This window comes from Ylistrum balloti, unplaced genomic scaffold (genome assembly GCF_031769215.1).
Source record: "Ylistrum balloti isolate Yb309-2 unplaced genomic scaffold, AGI_CSIRO_Ybal_v1 Utg371308, whole genome shotgun sequence".
In the NCBI taxonomy this organism is placed as follows: domain Eukaryota; kingdom Metazoa; phylum Mollusca; class Bivalvia; order Pectinida; family Pectinidae; genus Ylistrum; species Ylistrum balloti.
The window spans coordinates 1-24,177 of record NW_026782699.1 but is presented as its reverse complement, the minus strand read 5'-3'; the positions used below and the strand labels follow the sequence as shown (position 1 = coordinate 24,177).

Sequence of the window (24,177 nt, the reverse complement as noted above, 5' to 3'; positions counted from 1 at the left end):
AAAACTTTTCATAGGGCACTAAACGATAGCGAGTTATACCATCATCGTGATTATTTCTTAGGTTATATAGACTTACGTCATAGAAAAGACTTACATCATAAAAAAGACTTACGTCATAAAAAGACTAACAAGTAGAGGATTTATTAGTAATCATCTAACTGTGCGAACTTTATCGTCATTAAAAATATATCCCAAACACAAAATATGACACATTTTAATGAGTTATTCGTTGAGAGACATTATTTCGCAGTTGCCGCTGTTGAAATGTATGACGTTCATGAAGCCACATCTAACCCAGTGATTATTGGAGGCATAAGGGGCCGTGTCGGTGCCACACCCAATCATGTGTATATCGTGTTCCCAGTTGTCATTGATTAAGGCTTTGACCTCGAACCAGCCATCCTCTGTCTTTGAACAGTCCATGTCCATATCTACTAACCAGTAGTGCTCACCATACCTACAGCAGTCAACGAGGTATTAAACGAAGTGAAATGATAGTGTATCTCAATTGTAAAGAAATCGTTGCATGCTTTTCGGATATGATAAACGTAATAGTGCATATGACCACGAAGACCGTCAGCTGTCATTAACGTGTCCAGTGTCTACCAACTGACCATCCTCGATACTCCAGGGGTTACGATCACTTTCGTTCACTGCATCCCTTGAACATTTCATGGTAAAATTGAGACACCTGTGGACAAGGCGAAAATACTAATTTGATCCTTCAAGATACATTAAACGAATCTTGAGGTCGCATAACCATATACTGTAATGGCTTTGAAATTGGGTGTCGCTCCTTTGTAATCTTTAAAAGAGACGTCGACCAGTCTGTGATGGGTCAGTCTGTTTCTACTGGAACCAATCAAACTACTTCGCTTGTGCCTTCATTTTGCCATGACAGGTACCAGGCGTACAGAGAGCGAAGGGTGATAGTAACGTCTAGACTATTGAGGGTGCCAACTGACAGGAATATACATCGCGGAAAGCAAAGAAATGGTTTTATTGAAATATCCTCAAATCAGACCTTAAGTGAAACGAAACCAGGAAATAATCAAAGGATCAATCCAATACTTGGTGAGGACATAATTACAATGACGACAGATTTAAACGTTGATATAGAAAATGACTAATGAATACATGATACCAACGGCTTCCGCAATGAAATAATTTAATAGACATATCGTGCGATAATTACTGTTAAGTATTTGAATGGACACTGCTCTTATGTTATGAAACACGTCCTAGATTCTAACCGGCATCGTCCGCATTGTAGACCAACACTCTCTCAACGAAAAATTTCCTGATTACTAATCGGGATGGTCCAAAGGGATTTCTAGATTCTAACCCGGAGCAACCTAACTGTAGACAAAAACTCTCATCGCGTAATAAGTCCCAGATTTTTAACTGAGAATATACATAACAAGTCCTAGATCCTGTCCGGGATCTAACCAAAAGGGAACATCCGCTATGTTCATAGTCCTACATTGTAATAGGTGATAGCCGACCTGTAGAGGAACACTAGCAATATTGGGACAGCCCCGGATTTGAACAGCGAACGATGCAATTTTAAACAGTCACTTCAACTGTTAAAGCCCGAACTATATACATTGTACCACTAAACAGGAAACAGGCCTGACTGTAAACCTTGCCTCTACCCAGATAATGTGTCAATGTCAAATTTTCGGAGGAATAAAGAGGAGGTAATATATTAAGAAAGTTGTAACCAAACTCATCATTTTCCGTCCAGATATACTTCCTTGGTTAGATGTGTTTGACACAACTTTGATTTTATTCCTAGCGAACATGGACTGATGACAGTTCGATTCTGTACAGCATGGCTATAAGTTACCTTCTAAAGACAGAATGAACAAATGCAGTTAGTACACTGGAAAACAGATGTAATGTTACAAGATTATGATACATGTCTCTGTAGTGAGAGGGTATACAATTCATAAATTATTGGTTCAATATATATACATACGTATTCAAGGCTGTGTATCCATGACCACCAGGTTGGTTGGTTGTCCACACGGCAGGCGTGCCCTTAGCTTGAGTCCCGTGAAATGTGCCCTGACCTGGCTCGGGCCCATACCAGTCCAAAAAGTGATCACCCTGTCGCCAAGCATTATATCCCGCGTAATGATCACCTGTACCAATCTCCCGACTTTTGATTGGAATGGCGCATGCGCTGGATGAAGCCTGATTGGTACAACCTACATGAAGTTAAATGTGTTGTTTAACACCAATGGTTTATGTACTGGAACAAAGATATTTTATTTCCAAACAGGTATGCATGTTACCGTCAACCCAATCACGCGTTATTGAAACCGCTTATTAATTTCCCACCTCTGTCGAATAAATTTTATGGTTAAAATTGAATATTATAATATATACCATTTCGGTGGCCATGGTCAATTCCTCCTCTAAGGAACAAATTCTGTCCATTGACGGTTTGAGCCTGAATCATGATTACTGTTCTCGCCCATCCTTCCGGAGAAGGTCCGGAAGTTACCGATGCGGAAGTACCAACAGGACCAGAAGTGACAACGGGACCCGATGTGATACCGGATGTGCCGCCTGATGATCCATGCGTGTTTGTAGGTCCAGTTGGTCCATCTTTAAATGCATTGTCAAACCAATATTCCAATATCATTATATATACAACGTATTTGAGGATGTGAATATACAAAAGATGTACTTGCAGTACCTTGAGCCAATCGAGCTTAAACAATTACTGTCATGTCGGAAGTGTCAAACATAACTTTCCGATAGTTCTTTGTTTGGATTGTTTTTCATTTCTGAAGGTCAAAGGTCAAAGGTCAAAATTGTTCGTTACTGGAACGTCACTGATTCCATGAAATAAGATGAACTGCCTAATCTCTTGCACTAGACAAGCACACGAAGCTTCCCGACTGAAAGTGCCTAAACGTCAGGTCTAATCGTTTGCTTTCATAGTTCATAAGTTATAGCCACGGTTGCAGTAAATAATTTTTTTATTATTTCGTTTGGACGGAGTTAAAAAGTCGTGTAGTGTGTTCTTAATCAAATGGACTATTTCGAATTGTACTCAAGTTCAGAGATCCATTTCCTTTTAAAGCAAAGGATCAAAGCATATATATTGAATAAATCGTGCTACATTGGCTTAGAATATTTACTCATTCGCAGCTGAAATGAGGTGCTTTTCATTAATAAATAACATTGAATATCTATTTCAGAGACATTAACAACTTACCAACGATGAATGCCAGTATTGGATTTTCATTGTCACTAATGACGATATGGGCGTTTCCGCTTCCGTCGACCGTGACCTTGGTCTTACAGTCGGTGATGAGATCACAATACTGTCCGGCCGGAAGTCCTGTTTGTAGCGTCTCGTCCATATGACCTTGTTTGGCCATGGCGAAGAATCCCTTATTTCCTCTGCTGAAGGACACCTGGTCGTTTTCGTTGCGCCAGTGATTAAGGTCGGTACCTGCAACAGCATTACGAAACCCAACCATATTTGCAATTGCAGGCCATCTATGCTCACATACCCATCCATTTCCACAAGAACCATCACCTTCGATTGAGACATCTTTAATGGAGAAATCACCATTATGAGGTGGTCCCTGGTTTGTGCTCTGGAAAAAGTAACTACTCATGACGCGTGGAAATCCGTAGTTATAAGCCAACGTAAAAGCCTGAGCCAGTTTGTAGCTCCGTGGTTGTTTGTGTGTGATTAGGTTTCCTCCGCCGCCATGACCTCTTTGGTTGTCATGGTTATCTACAAATATGAAAGCATGAGCAGAGTCGGTCATTCCCCATCCGTAATCGACGACATTGTTAAGTTGACCAAAATTATTGATACCCCAAGCAATCTTCTGGCAATATCTCATTTCGGTGACGTAACCGTACGGCTCATATTCCGTAACTTTGATCGCGCCATCATTCTGGTCTATGACCTCGTGGTAGAAGAATGGTTTCCCTCCTTCCGGTAGGTCGTTGGTTCTCTCCTGGATCGCTTTTATGTCCACGGGCCACATGTGCTTGGCTGCATCCACTCTAAAACCCGCGACGCCCATCGTGATGAGTTTATTAAAGTAACCTGATATCTTATCACGGACGTATTCTAAATTCTGGTTTAGATCAGTCAAACCTACCAGAAAGCAGTTCCGGACGTTGTTCGGATCACCGTAGTTGTTGACATTTCCATCACCGGAAGGACATTTACTTCTGGGATTGAAATGTTCTCGCCGGTAGGGTACGCCGGGGAAGTCAAAATTATCCGAGTCAAAATGAGAACCACCACTTCCGGTTCCGATCCTACCGAGTCCCGCCATGTGGTTAATGACGACATCCACGTAGATCCTTACAAATAACAAAAATAAAACTAGGGATATGGATACCATCTTGGAGCACAGTTTTTGAACTTAAAAAAAAAAAATGACTGAGAGTATGATCTAAATGCGAGCTGGTATCTGCACAGTAAATGTAAGACATCACGTGTCTACCAACCTGACTCCAACGTTCCTACACCGGGTGACCATGTCTTTAAACTGAGCCTCGTTTCCACTGCGAGTATTAATCTTGTAACTGACCGGTTGGTAGCGCTCCCACCAGGGGCGTTGGTCAATCACGGCATATTCATTGGCCGGGGATACCTTGATAATAAAAGAATGCCGAATGATGAATCCTGAGGTTGACATTGTCATTACACCGTCAGACCAGTTAAAAGATTTATAAAACGACATAGAAAAATAATATGAGTGCAATACCAGGTATTTAAACTAAACTTTAAAGCATCGCCATCATTAAGAATGTTTAAGAAATCTAATTTATGTGATATGTATTGTGGTGACATTCTTGCAACACCAACAGGAATCCAATTAAGTCACTGTAAAATCCAACTGGAAATTCGGACTCTTCGTTTTTAACAACAGATATAAACGTTGGAAGATCGCATTTATGCTCTCCCTTCACCTTCATTTGAAGTAGCAACGTGCTAGATACTGACTCCATGTTTCGAAGTGCATAACGTGAAACTGGTCAAATTGTACTATGAATCAATAGAAGACTCTTTCAATATGCATCACAGAAATAACTTTTACTTTGTAAGAGAATGTGGTAAGTGCCCCGACACTCAAATCGAAGGTCGATTGATCTAGAGTGAAATGTTTCGAGTTGTCGATATTCCAGAAGACGCTGACACTTCCAGAACACCTGGTTTAATTTACTTTTACATCGTCATCGGCGAAACTTTTCCCTTGATAGTATTTTGCTCTCGTTTACAATTTTGCAGACGTGTCAATATGGTGTTACATTTTTTTCTCAAACATAAAATATGTTCGAAAATTATCAAGATCGGCTTCATTTCTGCTTCAACATGCTTGCTATTTCGTTCATTGCACAAACAACGGTGTGGTCACCATGACGTCACACATTAATTTCGTTTTGAAGGAGTTATTTTACTGACATATATAGTAATTAATCAAAACTAGAAAGGGGGATGTTTCATAAAATTCTGTAAATTAGTCCTCATATATACCGCCTGGATATTTCGAGTACTCATTAAACACAGAACCCAAAGTTTATGAATAATTTACGTATGGTATTTAGATAATGAAGGACCGAAACATGTTATTTCTCAGTATGCGGTGGCCAATATCCTAATTAGTATTTCTACGTTATGGCGATTTTATCTTTAGACATGGACCAATCTTCAGCAGAAGTGTGTCATCATAGTTTGTCAGTTCTCATCTGTATACCGTATTGGATACAATGAAAGCAATTCTATGTCAACAGTCATTATCACTCATCTTATACGTCTGTCCTGTCGTCCTTACACACACTTAAATACACCACTGGTTATTTCCGCTAGTAACCACTCATATATGTCCGCCCTTTCGTACTTACACAAACATGTACAATATTAGTGTCACTCGTGCACGCGCCACACCATCAGTGTCACTCAAGCACTCTTCGCTGTTGGGAACAGTTCACGCTTGTCCAACCTGTCTGTCTTGTACGTATACAAATATTTACACCAAAGTAATCATTCTTTCACATAGACCATTCTATGTCCAATATGTCCGTCCTGTCGTACGTATACAAACCTGTACACCACAGTAACCCTTCTTTGACAAGAAGCGTTCGCACTCGTCTGCAATGTCCGTCCATTTCCACTCAAACAAGTGAACAATGGCCTGCTTCCCCGAACAATGAGGATCCGTGTATTCAGCTTTCACTGTAATAGTAATGAAAATTCATTTATATAGTATTTACGACTTTCAAAAGCAAATTGCAAAATCCCTTGTCTTGATCGTCTAGCTAATACTTTGATAGTAAGCACATTATAACCGAGTTATGAAATCAGCCTGTCCACACCACACTGTCCGAGATTGGATTATTTTCTGACAGGAACAACTATAACCCTTAGAACTCTTTTTCTCTGGATAGGATACTTACGGACATATAAAAAGCTTTACCGATCGAAACGTTGGTGCTTGTAAATACGGCATTGTATAGCTTCTCTGTACCAACAACAGGTTAAAAGGAATTTCTTAAATACTGAAAATCTCTCTCCACTCTCTCTCTCTCTCTCTCCCCCCCCCTCTCTCTCTCTCTCTCTCTCTCTCTCTCTCTCTCTCTCTCTCAGCGTATATCAACAGTTTTTTATAATAGCGATCTGTATGAAATATCTTCAACTTTTCTCCATTCACAGAAACTGAGAAATCCTGGACTAGCTCATCTCAACATAACATACCACTTAACGCGCTGATGGCGAAGACGAGGACAGCCCGGAAAAACATCATCGCGTTTACAAGGACAATGACAGGAACGTACAGGTAAGATAAGACGGGAAAGTCACTAATCTACTGATAACCTTTTATCAACAGACCCACGTGGTCTGTTTCATAGTCGTTCTAAACAAGTTCAATTCTGGTGAGTGTTTTTGTAAAGCAAAGTTTTACTTAAAAAAACTTATGTGATAATTATAAAATAAATATATTGAAGATATAGTTACATGTTTGAATGCCATAAGTTTGATTTACATACAAATAGTTTTTTATCTGCTCTTTTGTGTTGTATTTCTGTATAGATAAGTTATAGGGGATTTTTTGTATATCTAAAAATAAGTCTCGGTTCCATCACACGAACCTTTTTTATTCAGATTTTTTTTATTTTGTAGAGAATATGTTGCAGTATCTATTTTTAAAATCATGCTTGTTTATGATGTTATGAACCTACCTGATACGAATATAATTGACACTGTGATTTTTGCGAATAAAAAACAAAATAGGACTTTTAGTACCATTCATTGCTATTTAATTCACAGTAAAATTTATTTTCCTGAATATTAATACGGTATAAGTGATCAACTTAGTCAAAAATTACTTCCACCGACTTATCATATTTCACAATCAATAGAGCGAACAGAATGATTGATAACTTAAATGTTCAAATTGACAGTCATTAGAAACATTGCCGACGATCTGTTGTGATAGAACTGCCCTCCTTGTTTTATAAAATGCACATTGCGTATAAAGTACACCAGCCAAGCCCACTCACTGGAAACCTTTGTGACACCGTTGCCCTAGAACAATCCTTATCGGCCTAAACACACACATATATATATTATGTTTTGGTGCACGTGTTCCAAATGGAAGGTCATATCATATATTTCATGCTAAACTATAGCGAGTAGGAGATATATATGCGAGAAAGTAATTTCTGTCTTGGTGAGGTAAAATGTATTTATTAACATATTCTTTTCGTTGTTTCTAAAGTGACTGTTAGCTTCTGTTTGCATTGCGTCTAGCAGACAAAAATATAATTCGGTAGAAATATTGACCTTGAATCAGAGACAATTTTCAGATTTTTTTTTTTCAAAATTCTGACACCCATCGTTAACTTTGAACAACAAATTTGTTTTTAAGTCTGCCCGAAGCCGCAGAGAATACCTTTAAATATCTGGGTGCATTGATACCTAGTGCCGATACACCTGTATTGACCGTTGATTGGTTGGCGACAATTGTTTGTTATATTCCAACAAGGAAGTTTATTACATTGGATTAAGACGAGGAAACACAACATGGTCAACCACTATTTACTTGTATTTACAGTTCTAATCACTCACTTCTCAGGTAAATATTGTTTTTAAAAGAAATATTTTATATTTACAATTTATAATCATCAGTAGCAGATATGCACATACCCATAACATCAGATCTAAATACAATGGTAGTGTGTAGTATGACACAATCGATTGTGTTGTTTAATGCCAGTATATTAAAAAAAGGGACACGTTTTAGCCTAAATATGCCTGAATTCGATCTTTATATATGACAGTTGACGGAGAATGTAAAAATTGGATCAGAAAGATATATACTACTTTGTTATATTAATGTGTACGTGAAAATTTCCTTCGGAAGGTCTCTGAATTTATTTGTGCTTAAAATAATCCCCGTAATGTACAATAATGGAACTCAGTAACCCTTTTGGTAAATTTAATTCACTTCTTTTCCAGGAAAGTACATAAAAGATCAGCCTGGATATTCTAATAGCCTATTAACCGTTATATACATATGTATATCGATCAGATATACAGTAATTCAAAATACATGTCTGTAATTTGGTGCATCGGAGTGTAGGGTTAGGTCGTCTCTCACAACTATTGTCACATACCAATTATTTATCTCTGTGTGGTGATCTCTGCGTTGAGGTAGCAATATCCCTGTTTTATTGTAGTCGTGTTTTTTTTTTACATTATCATGTGACAAAAGGTCCATATTATCTAATTACCTGAATATCGTGTAATTGTTCCTCCGTAATGTTCGAGTTTTCTCCCTTAGTATACATATTCATATTGGATACACACACTTATCAATAGTTCAAATGGAATTAAACATTTAACCAACCAATCAATCAATCAATCAATCAATCAATCAATCAATCAATCAATCAATCAATCAATCAATCAATCAATCAATCAATCAATCAATCAGTCAGTCAGTCAGTCAATCAGTCAGTCAGTCAATCAGTCAGTCAGTCAATCAATCAGTCAGTCAGTCAGTAATATTTCTAATTGTTGGTGCGTTTGGTATTGAGATTTTATAAACGACATTGTTAATTAGCCGAAATACTTGTTTAGTATTTGCAGTGAAGGTCAACTTCATCATATACCTTAATATCTATACGCGAAATGTTGTCATTAGTTTATGAGATTAAAAAGATAACCTTTGGTCTGGCTGTAGTTTTTCTACTGTGAAAGTGAACTGGACTGAAAACCATATATGACGGTAAGATGTATATATTTATCCCGCAACTGGCGCCTACATTGTAGGGATGCACCTGAGGAAAATAGTTTTGCCGTATTCGGCGGTGACGGAAAACAGCTGTAATTTAGCAAGTGCGGTAATTCGACAGAATTACTCTCTAAATTTACTCACATATATCGTTTAGAAATATGAGTAGTTGTTGAAATAAGCGATTTTACATGATGTAATGAACATGTTGATTTATGAAAATTCCTAAAATCGTTGTTATATCCTATGAAGTTTGGAACTATGTTTCTGCGCGGAGCAATTATTTTGGCGTCCGCCATCACGCAAAATTCAGCGTAACGTCAATGTCAGGTAAACACAGATTGAAAAACAACACTGTTTAAGTTTCAATAGTCTGATTTTCAATCAATGTTGCAGGATAAATAGAATACATGGCCCGTGTCTTGAAATATAAACTGCTTTTTTTTTTTTTTTTTTAACCAAAATACAGCTGATATTTTCTCTCTACATAGATGAAAATGGACGGATGTGTTGTTCTGGGGCGATTACGTATAGTAAGAAATATGACACTGTTAGGTGATTAATAGAGCATCTCCTTGTTGGTTCTGTTTGAAATAATGCTCTCCTCTAAACCATGGCTAGAAAGAACATACTATTGCCGATCAAATAAATCTAAATGTTGACAAAACAAAATACATGAAAGATCTTGTTTACCCGGTGACATAATGTTACATCGCCTTCACATAAACAACAATAAAGAAAATGACGTTAAATCTTTTATTTTAATTATATAATATACTGTATTATAGATATTTCAATATTTGCGGGTAGTTTCATGAATATAATTCATAAATGTTGACAATTATACAAGACTCTGCGTGTGTTACGATTTCCCGATTCTTTTCACAGAGGTATTCACTGGGGAATACTGTACCATCTGTAGTGGTCAAGTTTACTGTGACTCGGGATGTTGCAGCACATACGGCACTGCCCACTGTTGTCCGAATACGTAAGTTGTACAGAGATCGATTCATTGACATCAAAATAGAATGTTTATTTCAAAGATTAAAAAAAATGTTAGTACATTGTTCCAAAAGTGTAGGAAGTCGTTCCTTTGTAAGCATTGATGGGTTTTATAAAACAAGCGTCACTCATTTGTAAGTGTTTTACGGATTTAAAAAGGCCACACATTCTTGTGTTATAATTGTTTTTTATACAATACTTGTTTGATGACCTAAAAATATTAATTTCTGACTGAAATATCTACCACAAATACTTTTCAGTAACCATAAATCACAAGTTCATCATACTCTATAATTATGAGTTCTTTAGAATATAAGTTCTTATAAGACAACCAGTAGAAGATTAGAGTGTGACGTGTGACTGCAAATCGTCAATTCGGCCTACGCTTTGTTCAACACTTGGTCATAGATGCGCGAGAGTCAGTGGTCCCCATCGTCTCTGTTTAGTGCTAGTCCACTGAGGGGTTCGATTCCTGAAACGGACTTGAAAAGGTAAGGGGTCACCTGCCTACAATAAGACCCCTCGCGCGCTTACATCGGGGCCAACAAGAGTGATTAGTTTAAGTTGAAATAACTTGTTTAGCAATTGTTGCAATATTTTGGAATTTTCCCATTCATAGATATGGTTTTGCTGTGTGAAATGATCTGTAAGTGTAGATTCATTGATCTAGGACTGTGGATGTTTTCGCAGTGATCTAGTGATTTTTTTGCATTCTTGGGATTCCGCGTCCTTCTGATGTTCATTGACCTAGACCCGAATCTCCTGTCTGTTTCTCCGCTCCGCTATATGATGCATCGCAGTTCTTGCATCCGATTTTGTATGCGCGTTCTGCGACTTTCGCTTTGGGTGTTTTATACTTAGGATGTTAGGACATTTCGGAGAGCCTTGTGAAGTTAAGGTATTGGTGCGTATGCGTCTTTTCACTGTAGAACAATACTTTAATAGCAACTTCATCTTTCTTTACTGGGAGGGTGTCAAGGAATGGAATAGCGCCATTGATTTCTTCCACACATGGGAATTCGATGCTGTTGGTGGTACCTAAATCTTTCTTTGACACATTCTAGGTGTGTTCCCTGCAGTGGGATACAGGTTACAGTACATTCTAGGTGTGTTCTCTGCAGTGGGATACAGGTTGCAGCTCATTCTAGGTGTGTTCCCTGTAGTGGGATACAGATTGTAGTACATTCCAGGTGTGTTCTCTGTAGTGGGATACAGGTTGTAGTACATTCTAGGTGTGTTCTCTGTAGTGGGATACAGGTTGCAGTTCATTCTAGGTGTGTTCTCTGCAGTGGAATACAGGTTGCAGTACATTCTAAGTGCGTTCTCTGCAGTGAGATACAGGTTGTAGTACATTCTAGGTGTGTTCCCTGCAGTGGGAAACAGGTTGTAGTACATACAGGTTGCAGCTCATTCCAGGTGTGTTCTCTGTAGTGGGATACAGGTTGTAGTACATTCTAGGTGTGTTCTCTGTTGTGGGATACAGGTTGTAGTACATTCTAGGTGTGTTCTCTGTTGTGAGATAAAGGTTGTTGTACATTCTAGGTGTGTTCTCTGCAGTGGGATACATTCTAGGTGTGTTCTCTGTAGTACATTCTAGGTGTGTTCTCTGTTGTGTAATACAGGTTGCAGCTCATTCTAGGTGTGTTCTCTGCAGTGGGAAACAGGTTGTAGTACATTCTAGGTGTGTTCTCTGTAGTGTAATACAGGTTGCAGCTCATTCTAGGTGTGTTCTCTGTTGTGTAATACAGGTTGCAGCTCATTCTAGGTGTGTTCTCTGTAGTGGGATACAGGTTGTAGTACATTCTAGGTGTGTTCTCTGTAGTGGGATACAGGTTGTAGTACATTCTAGGTGTGTTCTCTGTAGTGGGATACAGGTTGCAGCTCATTCTAGGTGTGTTCTCTGTAGTGGGATACAGGTTGTAGTACATTCTAGGTGTGTTCTCTGTAGTGGGATACAGGTTGTAGTACATTCTAGGTGTGTTCTCTGTAGTGGGATGCAGGTTGCAGCTAATTCTAGGGGTGTTCTCTGTAGTTGGAAACAGGTTGTAGTACATTCTAGGTGTGACCTCTGTTGTGAGATAAAGGTTGTTGTACATTCTAGGTGTGTTCTCAGTAGTGGGATATAGGTTGTAGTACATTCTAGGTGTGTTCTCTGTAGTGGGATCAAATTGTAGTACATTCTAGGTGTGACCTCTGTTGTGAGATAAATGTTGTTGTACATTCTAGGTGTGTTCTCTGTAGTGTAATACAGGTTGCAGCTCATTCTAGGTTTGTTCTCTGTAGTGTAATAGAGGTTGCAGCTCATTCTAGGTGTGTTCTCTGTAGTGGGATACAGGTTGTAGTACATTCTAGGTGTGTTCTCTGTAGTGGGTGTGTTCTCTGTATACAGGTTGCAGTTGGTAGTGTTCAGTGTCTTGCAGGTGTGTTCTCTGTAGTGGGATACAGGTTGTAGTACATTCTAGGTGTGTTCTCTGTAGTGGGATACAAGTTGTAGTACATTCTAGGTGTGTTCTCTGTAGTGGGATACAAGTTGTAGTACATTCTAGGTGTGTTCTCTGTAGTGGGATACAAGTTGTAGTACATTTCTATACTATATGTGTTCTTGTTTAAGTTTTTCTAGGTGTGTTCTCTGTAGTGGGATACAAGTTGTAGTACATTCTAGGTGTGTTCTCTGTAGTGGGATACAGGTTGTAGTACATTCTAGGTGTGTTCTCTGTTGTGGGATACAGGTTGCAATACATAGGTGTGTTCCCTGCAGTGGGAAACAGATTTCTATACTATTTTATTTTCTTGTTTAAGTTTTGATAAGATAGATACCAGGCGCTTTTTGAACTTTAAGATAGGAATGTTCTGAAGTTTTTCCTGTTTTTTTTTCTTTATGAGCATAGCATTTGATTTCTTTTTAAAATTCGTCGGTGTCCATGACAGCTATCTCCCCTTGTTTGCTGGTAAAATAATGATAGATCTGTCCTTACTCAATTGTTAAGGTGCAACAGACTCTCGCACATCTATGACCAAGTCCTACAAAGTGTAGCCGAATTGACTACAATAAATTGTTACTGATTCATTTAACTTCTCGCAACACTATTTTTGACCTTAGTGTGAATAGAATTATAGAAAGCCGAAAATGTTGGTCTATTCCTTACCATCTCGTACAATAAGCACGTCAGTGCTAGTACGCGCCTCACTGGTCATTTGTCTGATGAAGGTGACTGTGTAGTCATCGAAACGTCACACTCTAATCTGATACTGGTTGTGTTATAAGAACTTTTCTATTAACATTACCAACTTTAACAACATGTTTTAAAAAATGAATTTAATTAAAAGCAATGACCTGTAATATAACGAGCTGTTATATGTCATGATATGAAAAAATATATTGTAACAGGTTCCTTTAGACTTAGTATGAACAGATCTTCAGTAACATCACCTCGGCTTATATAAAAACAATAAAATAAAATTGACATGTCAACAAGTTAATAATGTAAATTATCAAAACGAAGATATATTAAAAACAATGGAAAGATTTACAAAAATACCCGTGAGAAGTTCAAATAAAATAAAACCAGGTGTTCCAGAAGGGTAAGCGTCTGTTAGTTTTACAAAACTAGCGCAATCATACTTACGAGCATTGAACACACTTGACGTCCATACTACAAGGAAAAAAGGGGGAAAATTCCAGTAAAACTTTTCATAAAAAAAACAAAAAATGATAATAATAATAATGATGATAAAAATAAAACAACCCTACAAATATAGCAAAACCAAATTGCTAATAAGTATTTTTTTGCGTATTCACCCTTAGAAAATATGACATCAATTTGCATTTTCTCAAGGTACGTAGAATTTGACCTGTAGAACGATGTAATTTTTTTCTTCCTCAGGACTGCCATTGTAATTGGTTCCGTGTTTGGGACGTTTGTTGTCATGGTGATATTGGCGTCAGTTTTCATTTGCTACCTACAGCACAGACGGAACCGATTAGACGCCATTCATCAATACATTGTGGCACAGACACAATATTACACTGAGGACTTCACGGGGAACAATGACGACGACAGAAGTTTGATACTGAACACTGAAGGACCTCCTGTTCCTGTCAACAAACCCACACTACCTGATCAGTGTAAGTAGGAACTATAACGTAAACAAACCCACACTACCTGATCAGTGTAAGTAGGAACTATAACGTAAACAAACCCACACTACCTGATCAGTGTAAGTAGGAACTATAACGTAAACAAACCCACACTACCTGATCAGTGTAAGTAGGAACTATAATGTAAACAAACACACACTACCTGATCAGTGTAAGTAGGAACTATAATGTAAACAAACCCACACTACCTGGTCAGTGTAAGTAGGAACTATAATGTAAACAAACCCACACTACCTGATCAGTGTAAGTAGGAACTATAATGTAAACAAACCCACACTACCTGATCAGTGTAAGTAGGAACTATAACGTAAACAAACCCACACTACCTGATCAGTGTAAGTATGTATAACGTAAACAAACACACACTACCTGATCAGTGTAAGTAGGAACTATAATGTAAACAAACACACACTACCTGGTCAGTGTAAGTAGGAACTATAACGTAAACAAACCCACACTACCTGGTCAGTGTAAGTAGGAACTATAACGTAAACAAACCCACACTACCTGGTCAGTGTAAGTAGGAACTATAACGTAAACAAACACACTTTACCCGATCAGTGTAAGTATGTACCCGATCAGTGTATGGGTACCCGATCAGTGTAAGTATGTATCCGATCAGTGTATGGGTACCCGATCAGTGTAAGTATGTACCCGATCAGTGTATGGGTACCCGATCAGTGTAAGTATGTACCCGATCAGTGTAAGTATGTACCCGATCAGTGTAAGTATCTGAAATATTATACTATGAGACAACTGTCAAGAAGTGTAACACGGAATCCTGACATCAAATTAAGATCGGATATGTTTAGAAACCGAAGCATGCTACTATTGTGTGAAATATTTCGGTCTCGGCAATGACTGAAAATTGTGAAGAAAATTGGTTTAAAATGTACATTAAGGTTACATATGTTTCTGTATATTACAGCTTTATTCCAAGCTCTTGACGGTCTGTAATACGTCCATGAAAAATACCGGTGCTACATCAATGACTAGTTATCAGGAATCCACGAAACACTTCTCATTGTGTGATGCGGCTTGAACAGAAGTACCCGGATGTTGTTTGGGCATGTAATGCTGTTGGTGTATTTACGCTTTCCGAGATTTTCCCGAAAATGAGATTTCTTTAATATATCTCTTTTTTTTTATGAAAGTTTGCACCTACGCTGAAGTAAATGTGTAGATATAGTTTCAGCAGAGCCTATGTGTAATAGAACAAAAACGGGGACATATAAACTGAAGAGTAGTTTTCATGACGTTAATTACAATTTCACATCGAATCTCAATTTAGAAAGGAAAACTTGTAATGTTTTGTCATCATCGTAAGAAGAACAGGGAGAGAGAGAGAGAGAGAGAGAGAGAGAGAGAGAGAGAGAGAGAGAGAGAGAGAGAGAGAGAGAGAGAGAGAGAGAGAGAGAGAGAGAGAGAGAGAGAGAGAGAGAGAGAGAGAGAGAGAGAGAGAGAGAGAGAGAGAGAGAGAGAGAGAGAGAGAGAGAGAGAGAGAGAGAGAACATGAATTCTTTGATATAATATTTGTCTTTTTCTTTAAATTCTGCCAGGTCCCGGTGATAGGTGGTGAAGTTTATTGTGGGTTGAAAAAAAATATGATTGTGATATTATAATCCGTCCGTTATGTAGTTCTATGTTTTTATTATTGTTTGTGCTGTAAGATTTATACAATATCGGGCTTGTGTTTTAATACAATTCAAAGTTTTGTTTAGAATTAGAAGGGTGTCAATTTCCTCGCATAAAAAAAGTTTATTGTTTACTCTATATACATTATATGTCTCGACAAACACTGTGATTTAGTCAGTAAATATCATTTTATTTCATTTAATATTTTTTTAATTAATAAATCAGATTAATCTTACAGATGGTACATTGTGTAACCTAGGTAGCGTTACTTGTAGTAAGGGTTGATTTCTTACTCCACATTGTCTTTGAAATGTGGATTATTTATGTTTAAGATTTATCAATAGTATTTACATATTAGTCTATTACAACCTAATTGAAAATAATTTGTATTAACTGAATGTGAAATAATCCTTAACTACAACACGTTTGTAAGTAAAAACAGTACAAATAAACTGATTAACTTAAAATGACTAATTTATCTATGTAAGGTAGATTGTTCATTAACTAAAGTTGCTCTGATCATTTGAATCCCCGCGACACAATTAGAATGGATAATGATAAAGTACCCGACCTGGTGTGTCGTTATTTGTTGTAGTAAAATAACAGTCCCGGTGAAAATTCACGATCCTTTGTCGAATATAATACCTACAGCACAGTCTGACCAGCAGAATTATCCATTCAGAGATTAATTCAAAGTAGATATTTGAAAACGCACAACAAACAACGACAACGCGCAAATCTATGAAGTTGTCGTTATGTTGTATTTGTTACGATAAATGTATGATAAACAAATCACGTGTTGGTGTGTTAACGTTTTATAGAAGATCCAGAATGATAAAGTTCTATTTAAGAATTAAGGTCTAACATTTTAGAACTAACTTGATAGGGTCCATATTATAAAGTTTAGAGGTGGTCATGATTATCAATTGTATTTTTAGAAGATGCCATGTAATTTTGAGAAAGTGGTCTTGACCATATAATTTTGAGATGTCCTGACTATGTAATTTTGAGAAGATGCCCTGACCATCTATATTTTTAAGCAAGATATTTCTACACGAAATCTCACTCATTCAATCATTCTACAAAAACACATAATTGAAGAGCACCTTTCCATATCAATTCGAAAAAAAAATACTGGTGATTTATATATAGTAGATTCGATTTAATTTCTTGTGATATAGGACATATCTGGAGGTTTATATACAATACAGGGACGTGTACGTCTGGGTAGTTATACAACACAGGGACGTTTACGTCTGGGTAGTTATACAACACAGGGACATGTACGACTGGGTAGTTATACAACACAGGGACGTGTACGTCTGGGTAGTTATACAACACAGGGACATGTACGTCTGGGTAGCTATACAACACAGGGACGTGTACGTCTGGGTAGTTATACAACACAGGGACGTGTACGTCTTGGTAGCTATACAACACAGAGACGTGTACGTCTGGGTAGTTATACAACACAGGGACGTGTACGTCTAGGTAGTTATACAACACAGGGACATGTACGTCTGGGTAGCTATACAACACAGGGACGTGTACGTCTGGGTAGTTATACAACACAGGGACGTGTACGTCTGGGTAGTTATACAACACAGGGACGTGTACGTCAATACAGGGACGTGTACGTCTGGGTAGCTATACAACACAAGGACATGTACATCTGGGTTAGCTATACAACACAGAGACATGTACGTCTGGGTAGCTTTACAACACAGGGACGTATACGTCTGGGTAGCTATACAACACAGGGACATGTACTTCTGGGTAGTTATACAATACAGGGACGTGTACGTCTGGGTAGCTATACAACACAAGGACATGTACATCTGGGTTAGCTATACAACACAGGGACATGTACGTCTGGGTAGCTATACAACACAGAGACATGTACGTCTGGGTAGTTATACAACACAGGGACATGTACGTCTGGGTGGTCATACAACACAGAGACATATACGTCTGGGTAGCTATACAACACAGAGACATATACGTCTGGGTAGCTATACAACACAGGGACATGTACGTCTGGGTAGCTATACAACACAGGGACATGTACGTCTGGGTAGTTATACAACACAGAGACATGTACGTCTGGGTAGTTATACAACACAGAGACATGTACGTCTGGGTAGTTATACAACACAGAGACATGTACGTCTGGGTAGTTATATAACACAGAGACATGTACGTCTGAGTAGTTATACAACACAGAGACATGTACGTCTGGGTGGTTATACAACACAGAGACATGTACGTTTGGGTAGTTATACAACACAGGGACATGTACGTCTGGGTAGTTACAACACAGGTATTACGTGGGTAGCTATACACACAGAGACATGTACGTCTGGGTAGCAACACACAGGGACATGTACGTCTGGGTAGTTATACAACACAGAGACATGTACGTCTGGGTAGCTATACAACACAGGGACATGTACGTCTGGGTAGTTATACAACACAGGGACATGTACGTCTGGGTAGTATACAACACAGGGACATGACAACACAGGGACGTGTACGTCTGGGTAGTTATACAACACAGGGACATGTACGTCTGGGTAGCTATACAACACAGAGACATGTACGTCTGGGTAGTTATACAACACAGGGACATGTACGTCTGGGTAGTTATACAACACAGAGACATGTACGTCTGGGTAGTTATACAACACAGAGACATGTACGTCTGGGTAGTTATACAACACAGAGACATGTACGTCTGGGTAGTTATACAACACAGAGACATGTACGTCTGGGTAGCTATACAACACAGGGACATGTAAGTCTGGGTAGGTATACAACACAGGGACATGTACATCTGGGTTAGCTATACAACACAGGGACATGTACGTCTGGGTAGTTATACAACACAGAGACATGTACGTCTGGGTAGTTATACAACACAGGGACATGTACGTCTGGGTAGTTATACAACACAGAGACATGTACGTCTGGGTAGTTATACAACACAGAGACATGTACGTCTGGGTAGTTATACAACACAGAGACATGTACGTCTGGGTAGCTATACAACACAGGGACATGTACGTCTGGGTAGGTATACAACACAGGGACATGTACATCTGGGTAGCTATACAACACAGGGACGTGTACGTCTGGGTAGCTATACAACACAGAGACATGTACGTCTGGGTAGCTATACAACACAGAGACATGTACGTCTGGGTAGTTATACAACACAGAGACATGTACGTCTGGGTAGCACAGAGACATGTATACAACACAGGGACATGTACGTCTGGGTAGTTATACAACACAGGGACATGTACGTCTGGGTAGCTATACAACACAGGGACATGTACGTCTGGGTAGCTATACAACACAGGGACATGTACGTCTGGGTAGTTATACAACACAGAGACATGTACGTCTGGGTAATTATACAACACAGAGACATGTACGTCTGGGTAGTTGTACGTCTGGGTAGTTATACAACACAGAGACATGTACGTCTGGGTAGTTATACAACACAGAGACATGTACGTCTGGGTAGCTATACAACACAGAGACATGTACGTCTGGGTAGTTATACAACACAGGGACGTGTACGTCTGGGTAGCTATACAACACAGGGACGTGTACGTCTGGGTAGCTATACAACACAGGGACATGTACGTCTGGGTAGTTATACAACACAGGGACATGTACGTCTGGGTAGGTATACAACACAGGGTCATGTACGTCTGGGTGGTCATACAACACAGAGACATATACGTCTGGGTAGCTATACAACACAGGGACTTGTACGTCTGGGTAGCTATACAACACAGAGACATGTACGTCTGGGTAGTTATACAACACAGAGACATGTACGTCTGGGTAGTTATACAACACAGAGACATGTACGTCTGGGTAGTTATACAACACAGTGACATGTACGTCTGGGTAGTTATACAACACAGGGACATGTACTTCTGGGTAGTTATACAATACAGGGACGTGTACGTCTGGGTAGTTATACAACACAGGGACGTGTACGTCTGGGTAGCTATACAACACAGAAACATGTACGTGTGGGTAGTCATACAACACAGAGACATGTACGTCTGGGTAGTTATACAACACAGAGACATGTACGTCTGGGTAGTTATACAACACAGAGACATGTACGTCTGGGTAGTTATACAACACAGAGACATGTACGTCTGGGTAGTTATACAACACAGAGACATGTACGTCTGGGTAGCTATACAACACAGGGACATGTACGTCTGGGTAGTTATACAACACAGGGACATGTACGTCTGGGTAGCTATACAACACAGGGACATGTACGTCTGGGTAGTTATACAACACAGAGACATGTACGTCTGGGTAGTTATACAACACAGAGACATGTACGTCTGGGTAGTTATACAACACAGAGACATGTACGTCTGGGTAGTTATACAACACAGAGACATGTACGTCTGGGTAGTTATACAACACAGGGACATGTACGTCTGGGTAGGTATACAACACAGGGACATGTACGTCTGGGTAGCTATACAACACAGAGACGTGTACGTCTGGGTAGTTATACAACACAGGGACGTGTACGTCTGGGTAGCTATACAACACAGGGACATGTACGTCTGGGTAGTTATACAACACAGAGACATGTACGTCTGGGTAGTTATACAACACAGAGACATGTACGTCTGGGTAGTTATACAACACAGAGACATGTACGTCTGAGTAGTTATACAACACAGAGACATGTACGTCTGGGTAGCTATACAACACAGGGACATGTAAGTCTGGGTAGGTATATAACACAGGGACATGTACATCTGGGTTAGCTATACAACACAGGGACATGTACGTCTGGGTAGTTATACAACACAGAGACATGTACGTCTGGGTAGTTATACAACACAGAGACATGTACGTCTGGGTAGTTATACAACACAGAGAGACATGTACGTCTGGGTAGCTATACAACACAGAGACATGTACGTCTGGGTAGCTATACAACACAGGGACATGTACGTCTGGGTAGCTATACAACACAGGGACATGTACGTCTGGGTAGTTATATAACACAGAGACATGTACGTCTGGGTAGTTATACAACACAGAGACATGTACGTCTGGGTAGTTATACAACACAGAGACATGTACGTCTGGGTAGCGGGACATAGTTATACAACACAGAGACATGTACGTCTGGGTAGTTATACAACACAGAGACATGTACGTCTGGGTAGTTATACAACACAGAGACATGTACGTCTGGGTAGTTATACAACACAGAGACATGTACGTCTGGGTAGCTATACAACACAGGGACATGTACGTCTGGGTAGCTATACAACACAGGGACATGTACGTCTGGGTAGTTATACAACACAGAGACATGTACGTCTGGGTAGTTATACAACACAGACAGATGTACGTCTGGGTAGCTATACAACACAGAGACATGTACGTCTGAGTAGTTATACAACACAGAGACATGTACGTCTGGGTAGCTATACAACACAGGGACATGTACGTCTGGGTAGGTACTGTCTATACAACACAGGGACATAGCTATACAACACAGGACATGTACGTCTGGGTAGTTATACAACACAGAGACATGTACGTCTGGGTAGCTATACAACACAGAGACATGTACGTCTGGGTAGCTATACAACACAGGGACGTGTACGTCTGGGTAGCTATACAACACAGGGACATGTACGTCTGGGTAGTTATACAACACAGAGACATGTACGTCTGGGTAGTTATACAACACAGGGACATGTACGTCTGGGTAGTTATACAACACAGGGTCATGTACGTCTGGGTGGTCATACAACACAGAGACATATACGTCTGGGTAGCTATACAACACAGAGACATATACGTCTGGGTAGCTATACAACACACGGACGTGTACGTCTGGGTAGCTATACAACACAGGGACATGTACGTCTGGGTAGTTATACAACACAGAGACATGTACGTCTGGGTAGTTATACAACACAGAGACATGTACGTCTATAACACAGAGACATGCTACGTCTGGGTAGTTATACAACACAGAGACATGTACGTCTGGGTAGCTATACAACACAGAGACATGTACGTCTGGGTAGTATACAACACAGGGACATGTACGTCTGGGTAGTTATACAACACAGAGACATGTAGTTATACAACACAGAGACATGTACGTCTGGGTAGTTATACAACACAGAGACATGTACGTCTGGGTAGCTATACAACACAGAGACATGTACGTCTGGGTAGCTATACAACACAGGGACATGTACGTCTGGGTAGTTATACAACACAGAGACATGTACGTCTGGGTAGCTATACAACACAGAGACATGTACACAGTCTGGGTAGACATGTACAACACAGTCTGGGTAGTTATACAACACAGAGACATGTACGTCTGGGTAGCTATACAACACAGGGACATGTACGTCTGGGTAGCTATACAACACAGGGACATGTACAGTTATACAACACAGGACATGTACGTCTGGGTAGTTATACAACACAGAGACATGTACGTCTGGGTAGTTATACAACACAGAGACATGTACGTCTGGGTAGTTATACAACACAGAGACATGTACGTCTGGGTAGCTATACAACACAGGGACATGTACGTCTGGGTAGTTATACAACACAGGGACATGTACGTCTGGGTAGTTATACAACACAGAGACATGTACGTCTGGGTAGTTATACAACACAGAGACATGTACGTCTGGGTAGCTATACAACACACGGACGTGTACGTCTGGGTAGCTATACAACACAGGGACATGTACGTCTGGGTAGTTATACAACACAGAGACATGTACGTCTGGGTAGTTATACAACACAGAGACATGTACGTCTGGGTAGTTATACAACACAGAGACATGTACGTCTGGGTAGTTATACAACACAGGGACATGTACGTCTGGGTAGTTATACAACACAGACAGATGTACGTCTGGGTAGCTATACAACACAGAGACATGTACGTCTGGGTAGCTTTACAACACAGGGACGTATACGTCTGGGTAGCTATACAACACAGGGACATGTACGTCTGGGTAGCTATACAACACAGGGACATGTACGTCTGGGTAGTTATACAACACAGAGACATGTACGTCTGGGTAGTTATACAACACAGAGACATGTACGTCTGGGTAGTTATACAACACAGAGACATGTACGTCTGGGTAGTTATACAACACAGAGACATGTACGTCTGGGTACAACACACAGAGACATGTACGTCTGGGTAGTATACAACACAGAGACATGTACGTCTGGGTAGTTATACAACACAGAGACATGTACGTCTGGGTAGCTATACAACACAGGGACATGTACGTCTGGGTAGGTATACAACACAGGGACATGTACTTCTGGGTAGTTATACAATACAGGGACGTGTACGTCTGGGTAGTTATACAACACAGGGACGTGTACGTCTGGGTAGCTATACAACACAGAAACATGTACGTCTGGGTAGCTATACAACACAGAGACATGTACGTCTGGGTAGTTATACAACACAGAGACATGTACGTCTGGGTAGCTATACAACACACGGACGTGTACGTCTGGGTAGCTATACAACACAGGGACATGTACGTCTGGGTTAGTTATGGGTAGTTATACAACACAGAGACATGTACGTCTGGGTAGTTATACAACACAGAGACATGTACGTCTGGGTAGTTATACAACACAGAGACATGTACGTCTGGGTAGTTATACAACACAGAGACATGTACGTCTGGGTAGCTATACAACACAGAGACATGTACGTCTGGGTAGCTATACAACACAGAGACATGTACGTCTGGGTAGTTATACAACACAGGGACATGTACGTCTGGGTAGTTATACAACACAAGGACATGTACGTCTGGGTAGGTATACAACACAGGGTCATGTACGTCTGGGTAGCTATACAACACAGAGACATGTACGTCTGGGTAGCTATACAACACAGAGACATGTACGTCTGAGTAGTTATACAACACAGAGACATGTACGTCTGGGTAGCTATACAACACAGGGACATGTACGTCTGGGTAGGTATACAACACAGGGACATGTACGTCTGGGTAGTTA

At 39.7% G+C, this 24,177-nt stretch overlaps 2 protein-coding genes across 2 annotated transcripts; one reads left to right on the top strand and one right to left on the bottom strand.

Moving 5' to 3' along the window:
* Positions 1-222: 222 nt before the first annotated feature.
* LOC132561909 (alpha-amylase-like) lies at positions 223-6,236 on the bottom strand (the record flags this gene model as incomplete). Its single annotated transcript, XM_060226624.1, has 6 exons — positions 223-457; positions 1,982-2,213; positions 2,395-2,616; positions 3,233-4,347; positions 4,495-4,640; positions 6,093-6,236. Coding segments are annotated over 6 exons (2,094 nt in total), but the record flags the coding sequence as incomplete, so codon positions are not given.
* A 520-nt stretch (positions 6,237-6,756) lies between these two features.
* Positions 6,757-15,438, top strand: LOC132561930 (uncharacterized). Its single transcript, XM_060226646.1, has 4 exons — positions 6,757-6,824; positions 10,135-10,272; positions 14,171-14,412; positions 15,374-15,438. Exons 1-4 carry the CDS (start codon positions 6,757-6,759, stop codon positions 15,400-15,402), a joined length of 477 nt encoding a protein of 158 aa, XP_060082629.1. The 3' UTR covers positions 15,403-15,438.
* The last annotated feature ends 8,739 nt before the right edge of the window (positions 15,439-24,177 follow it).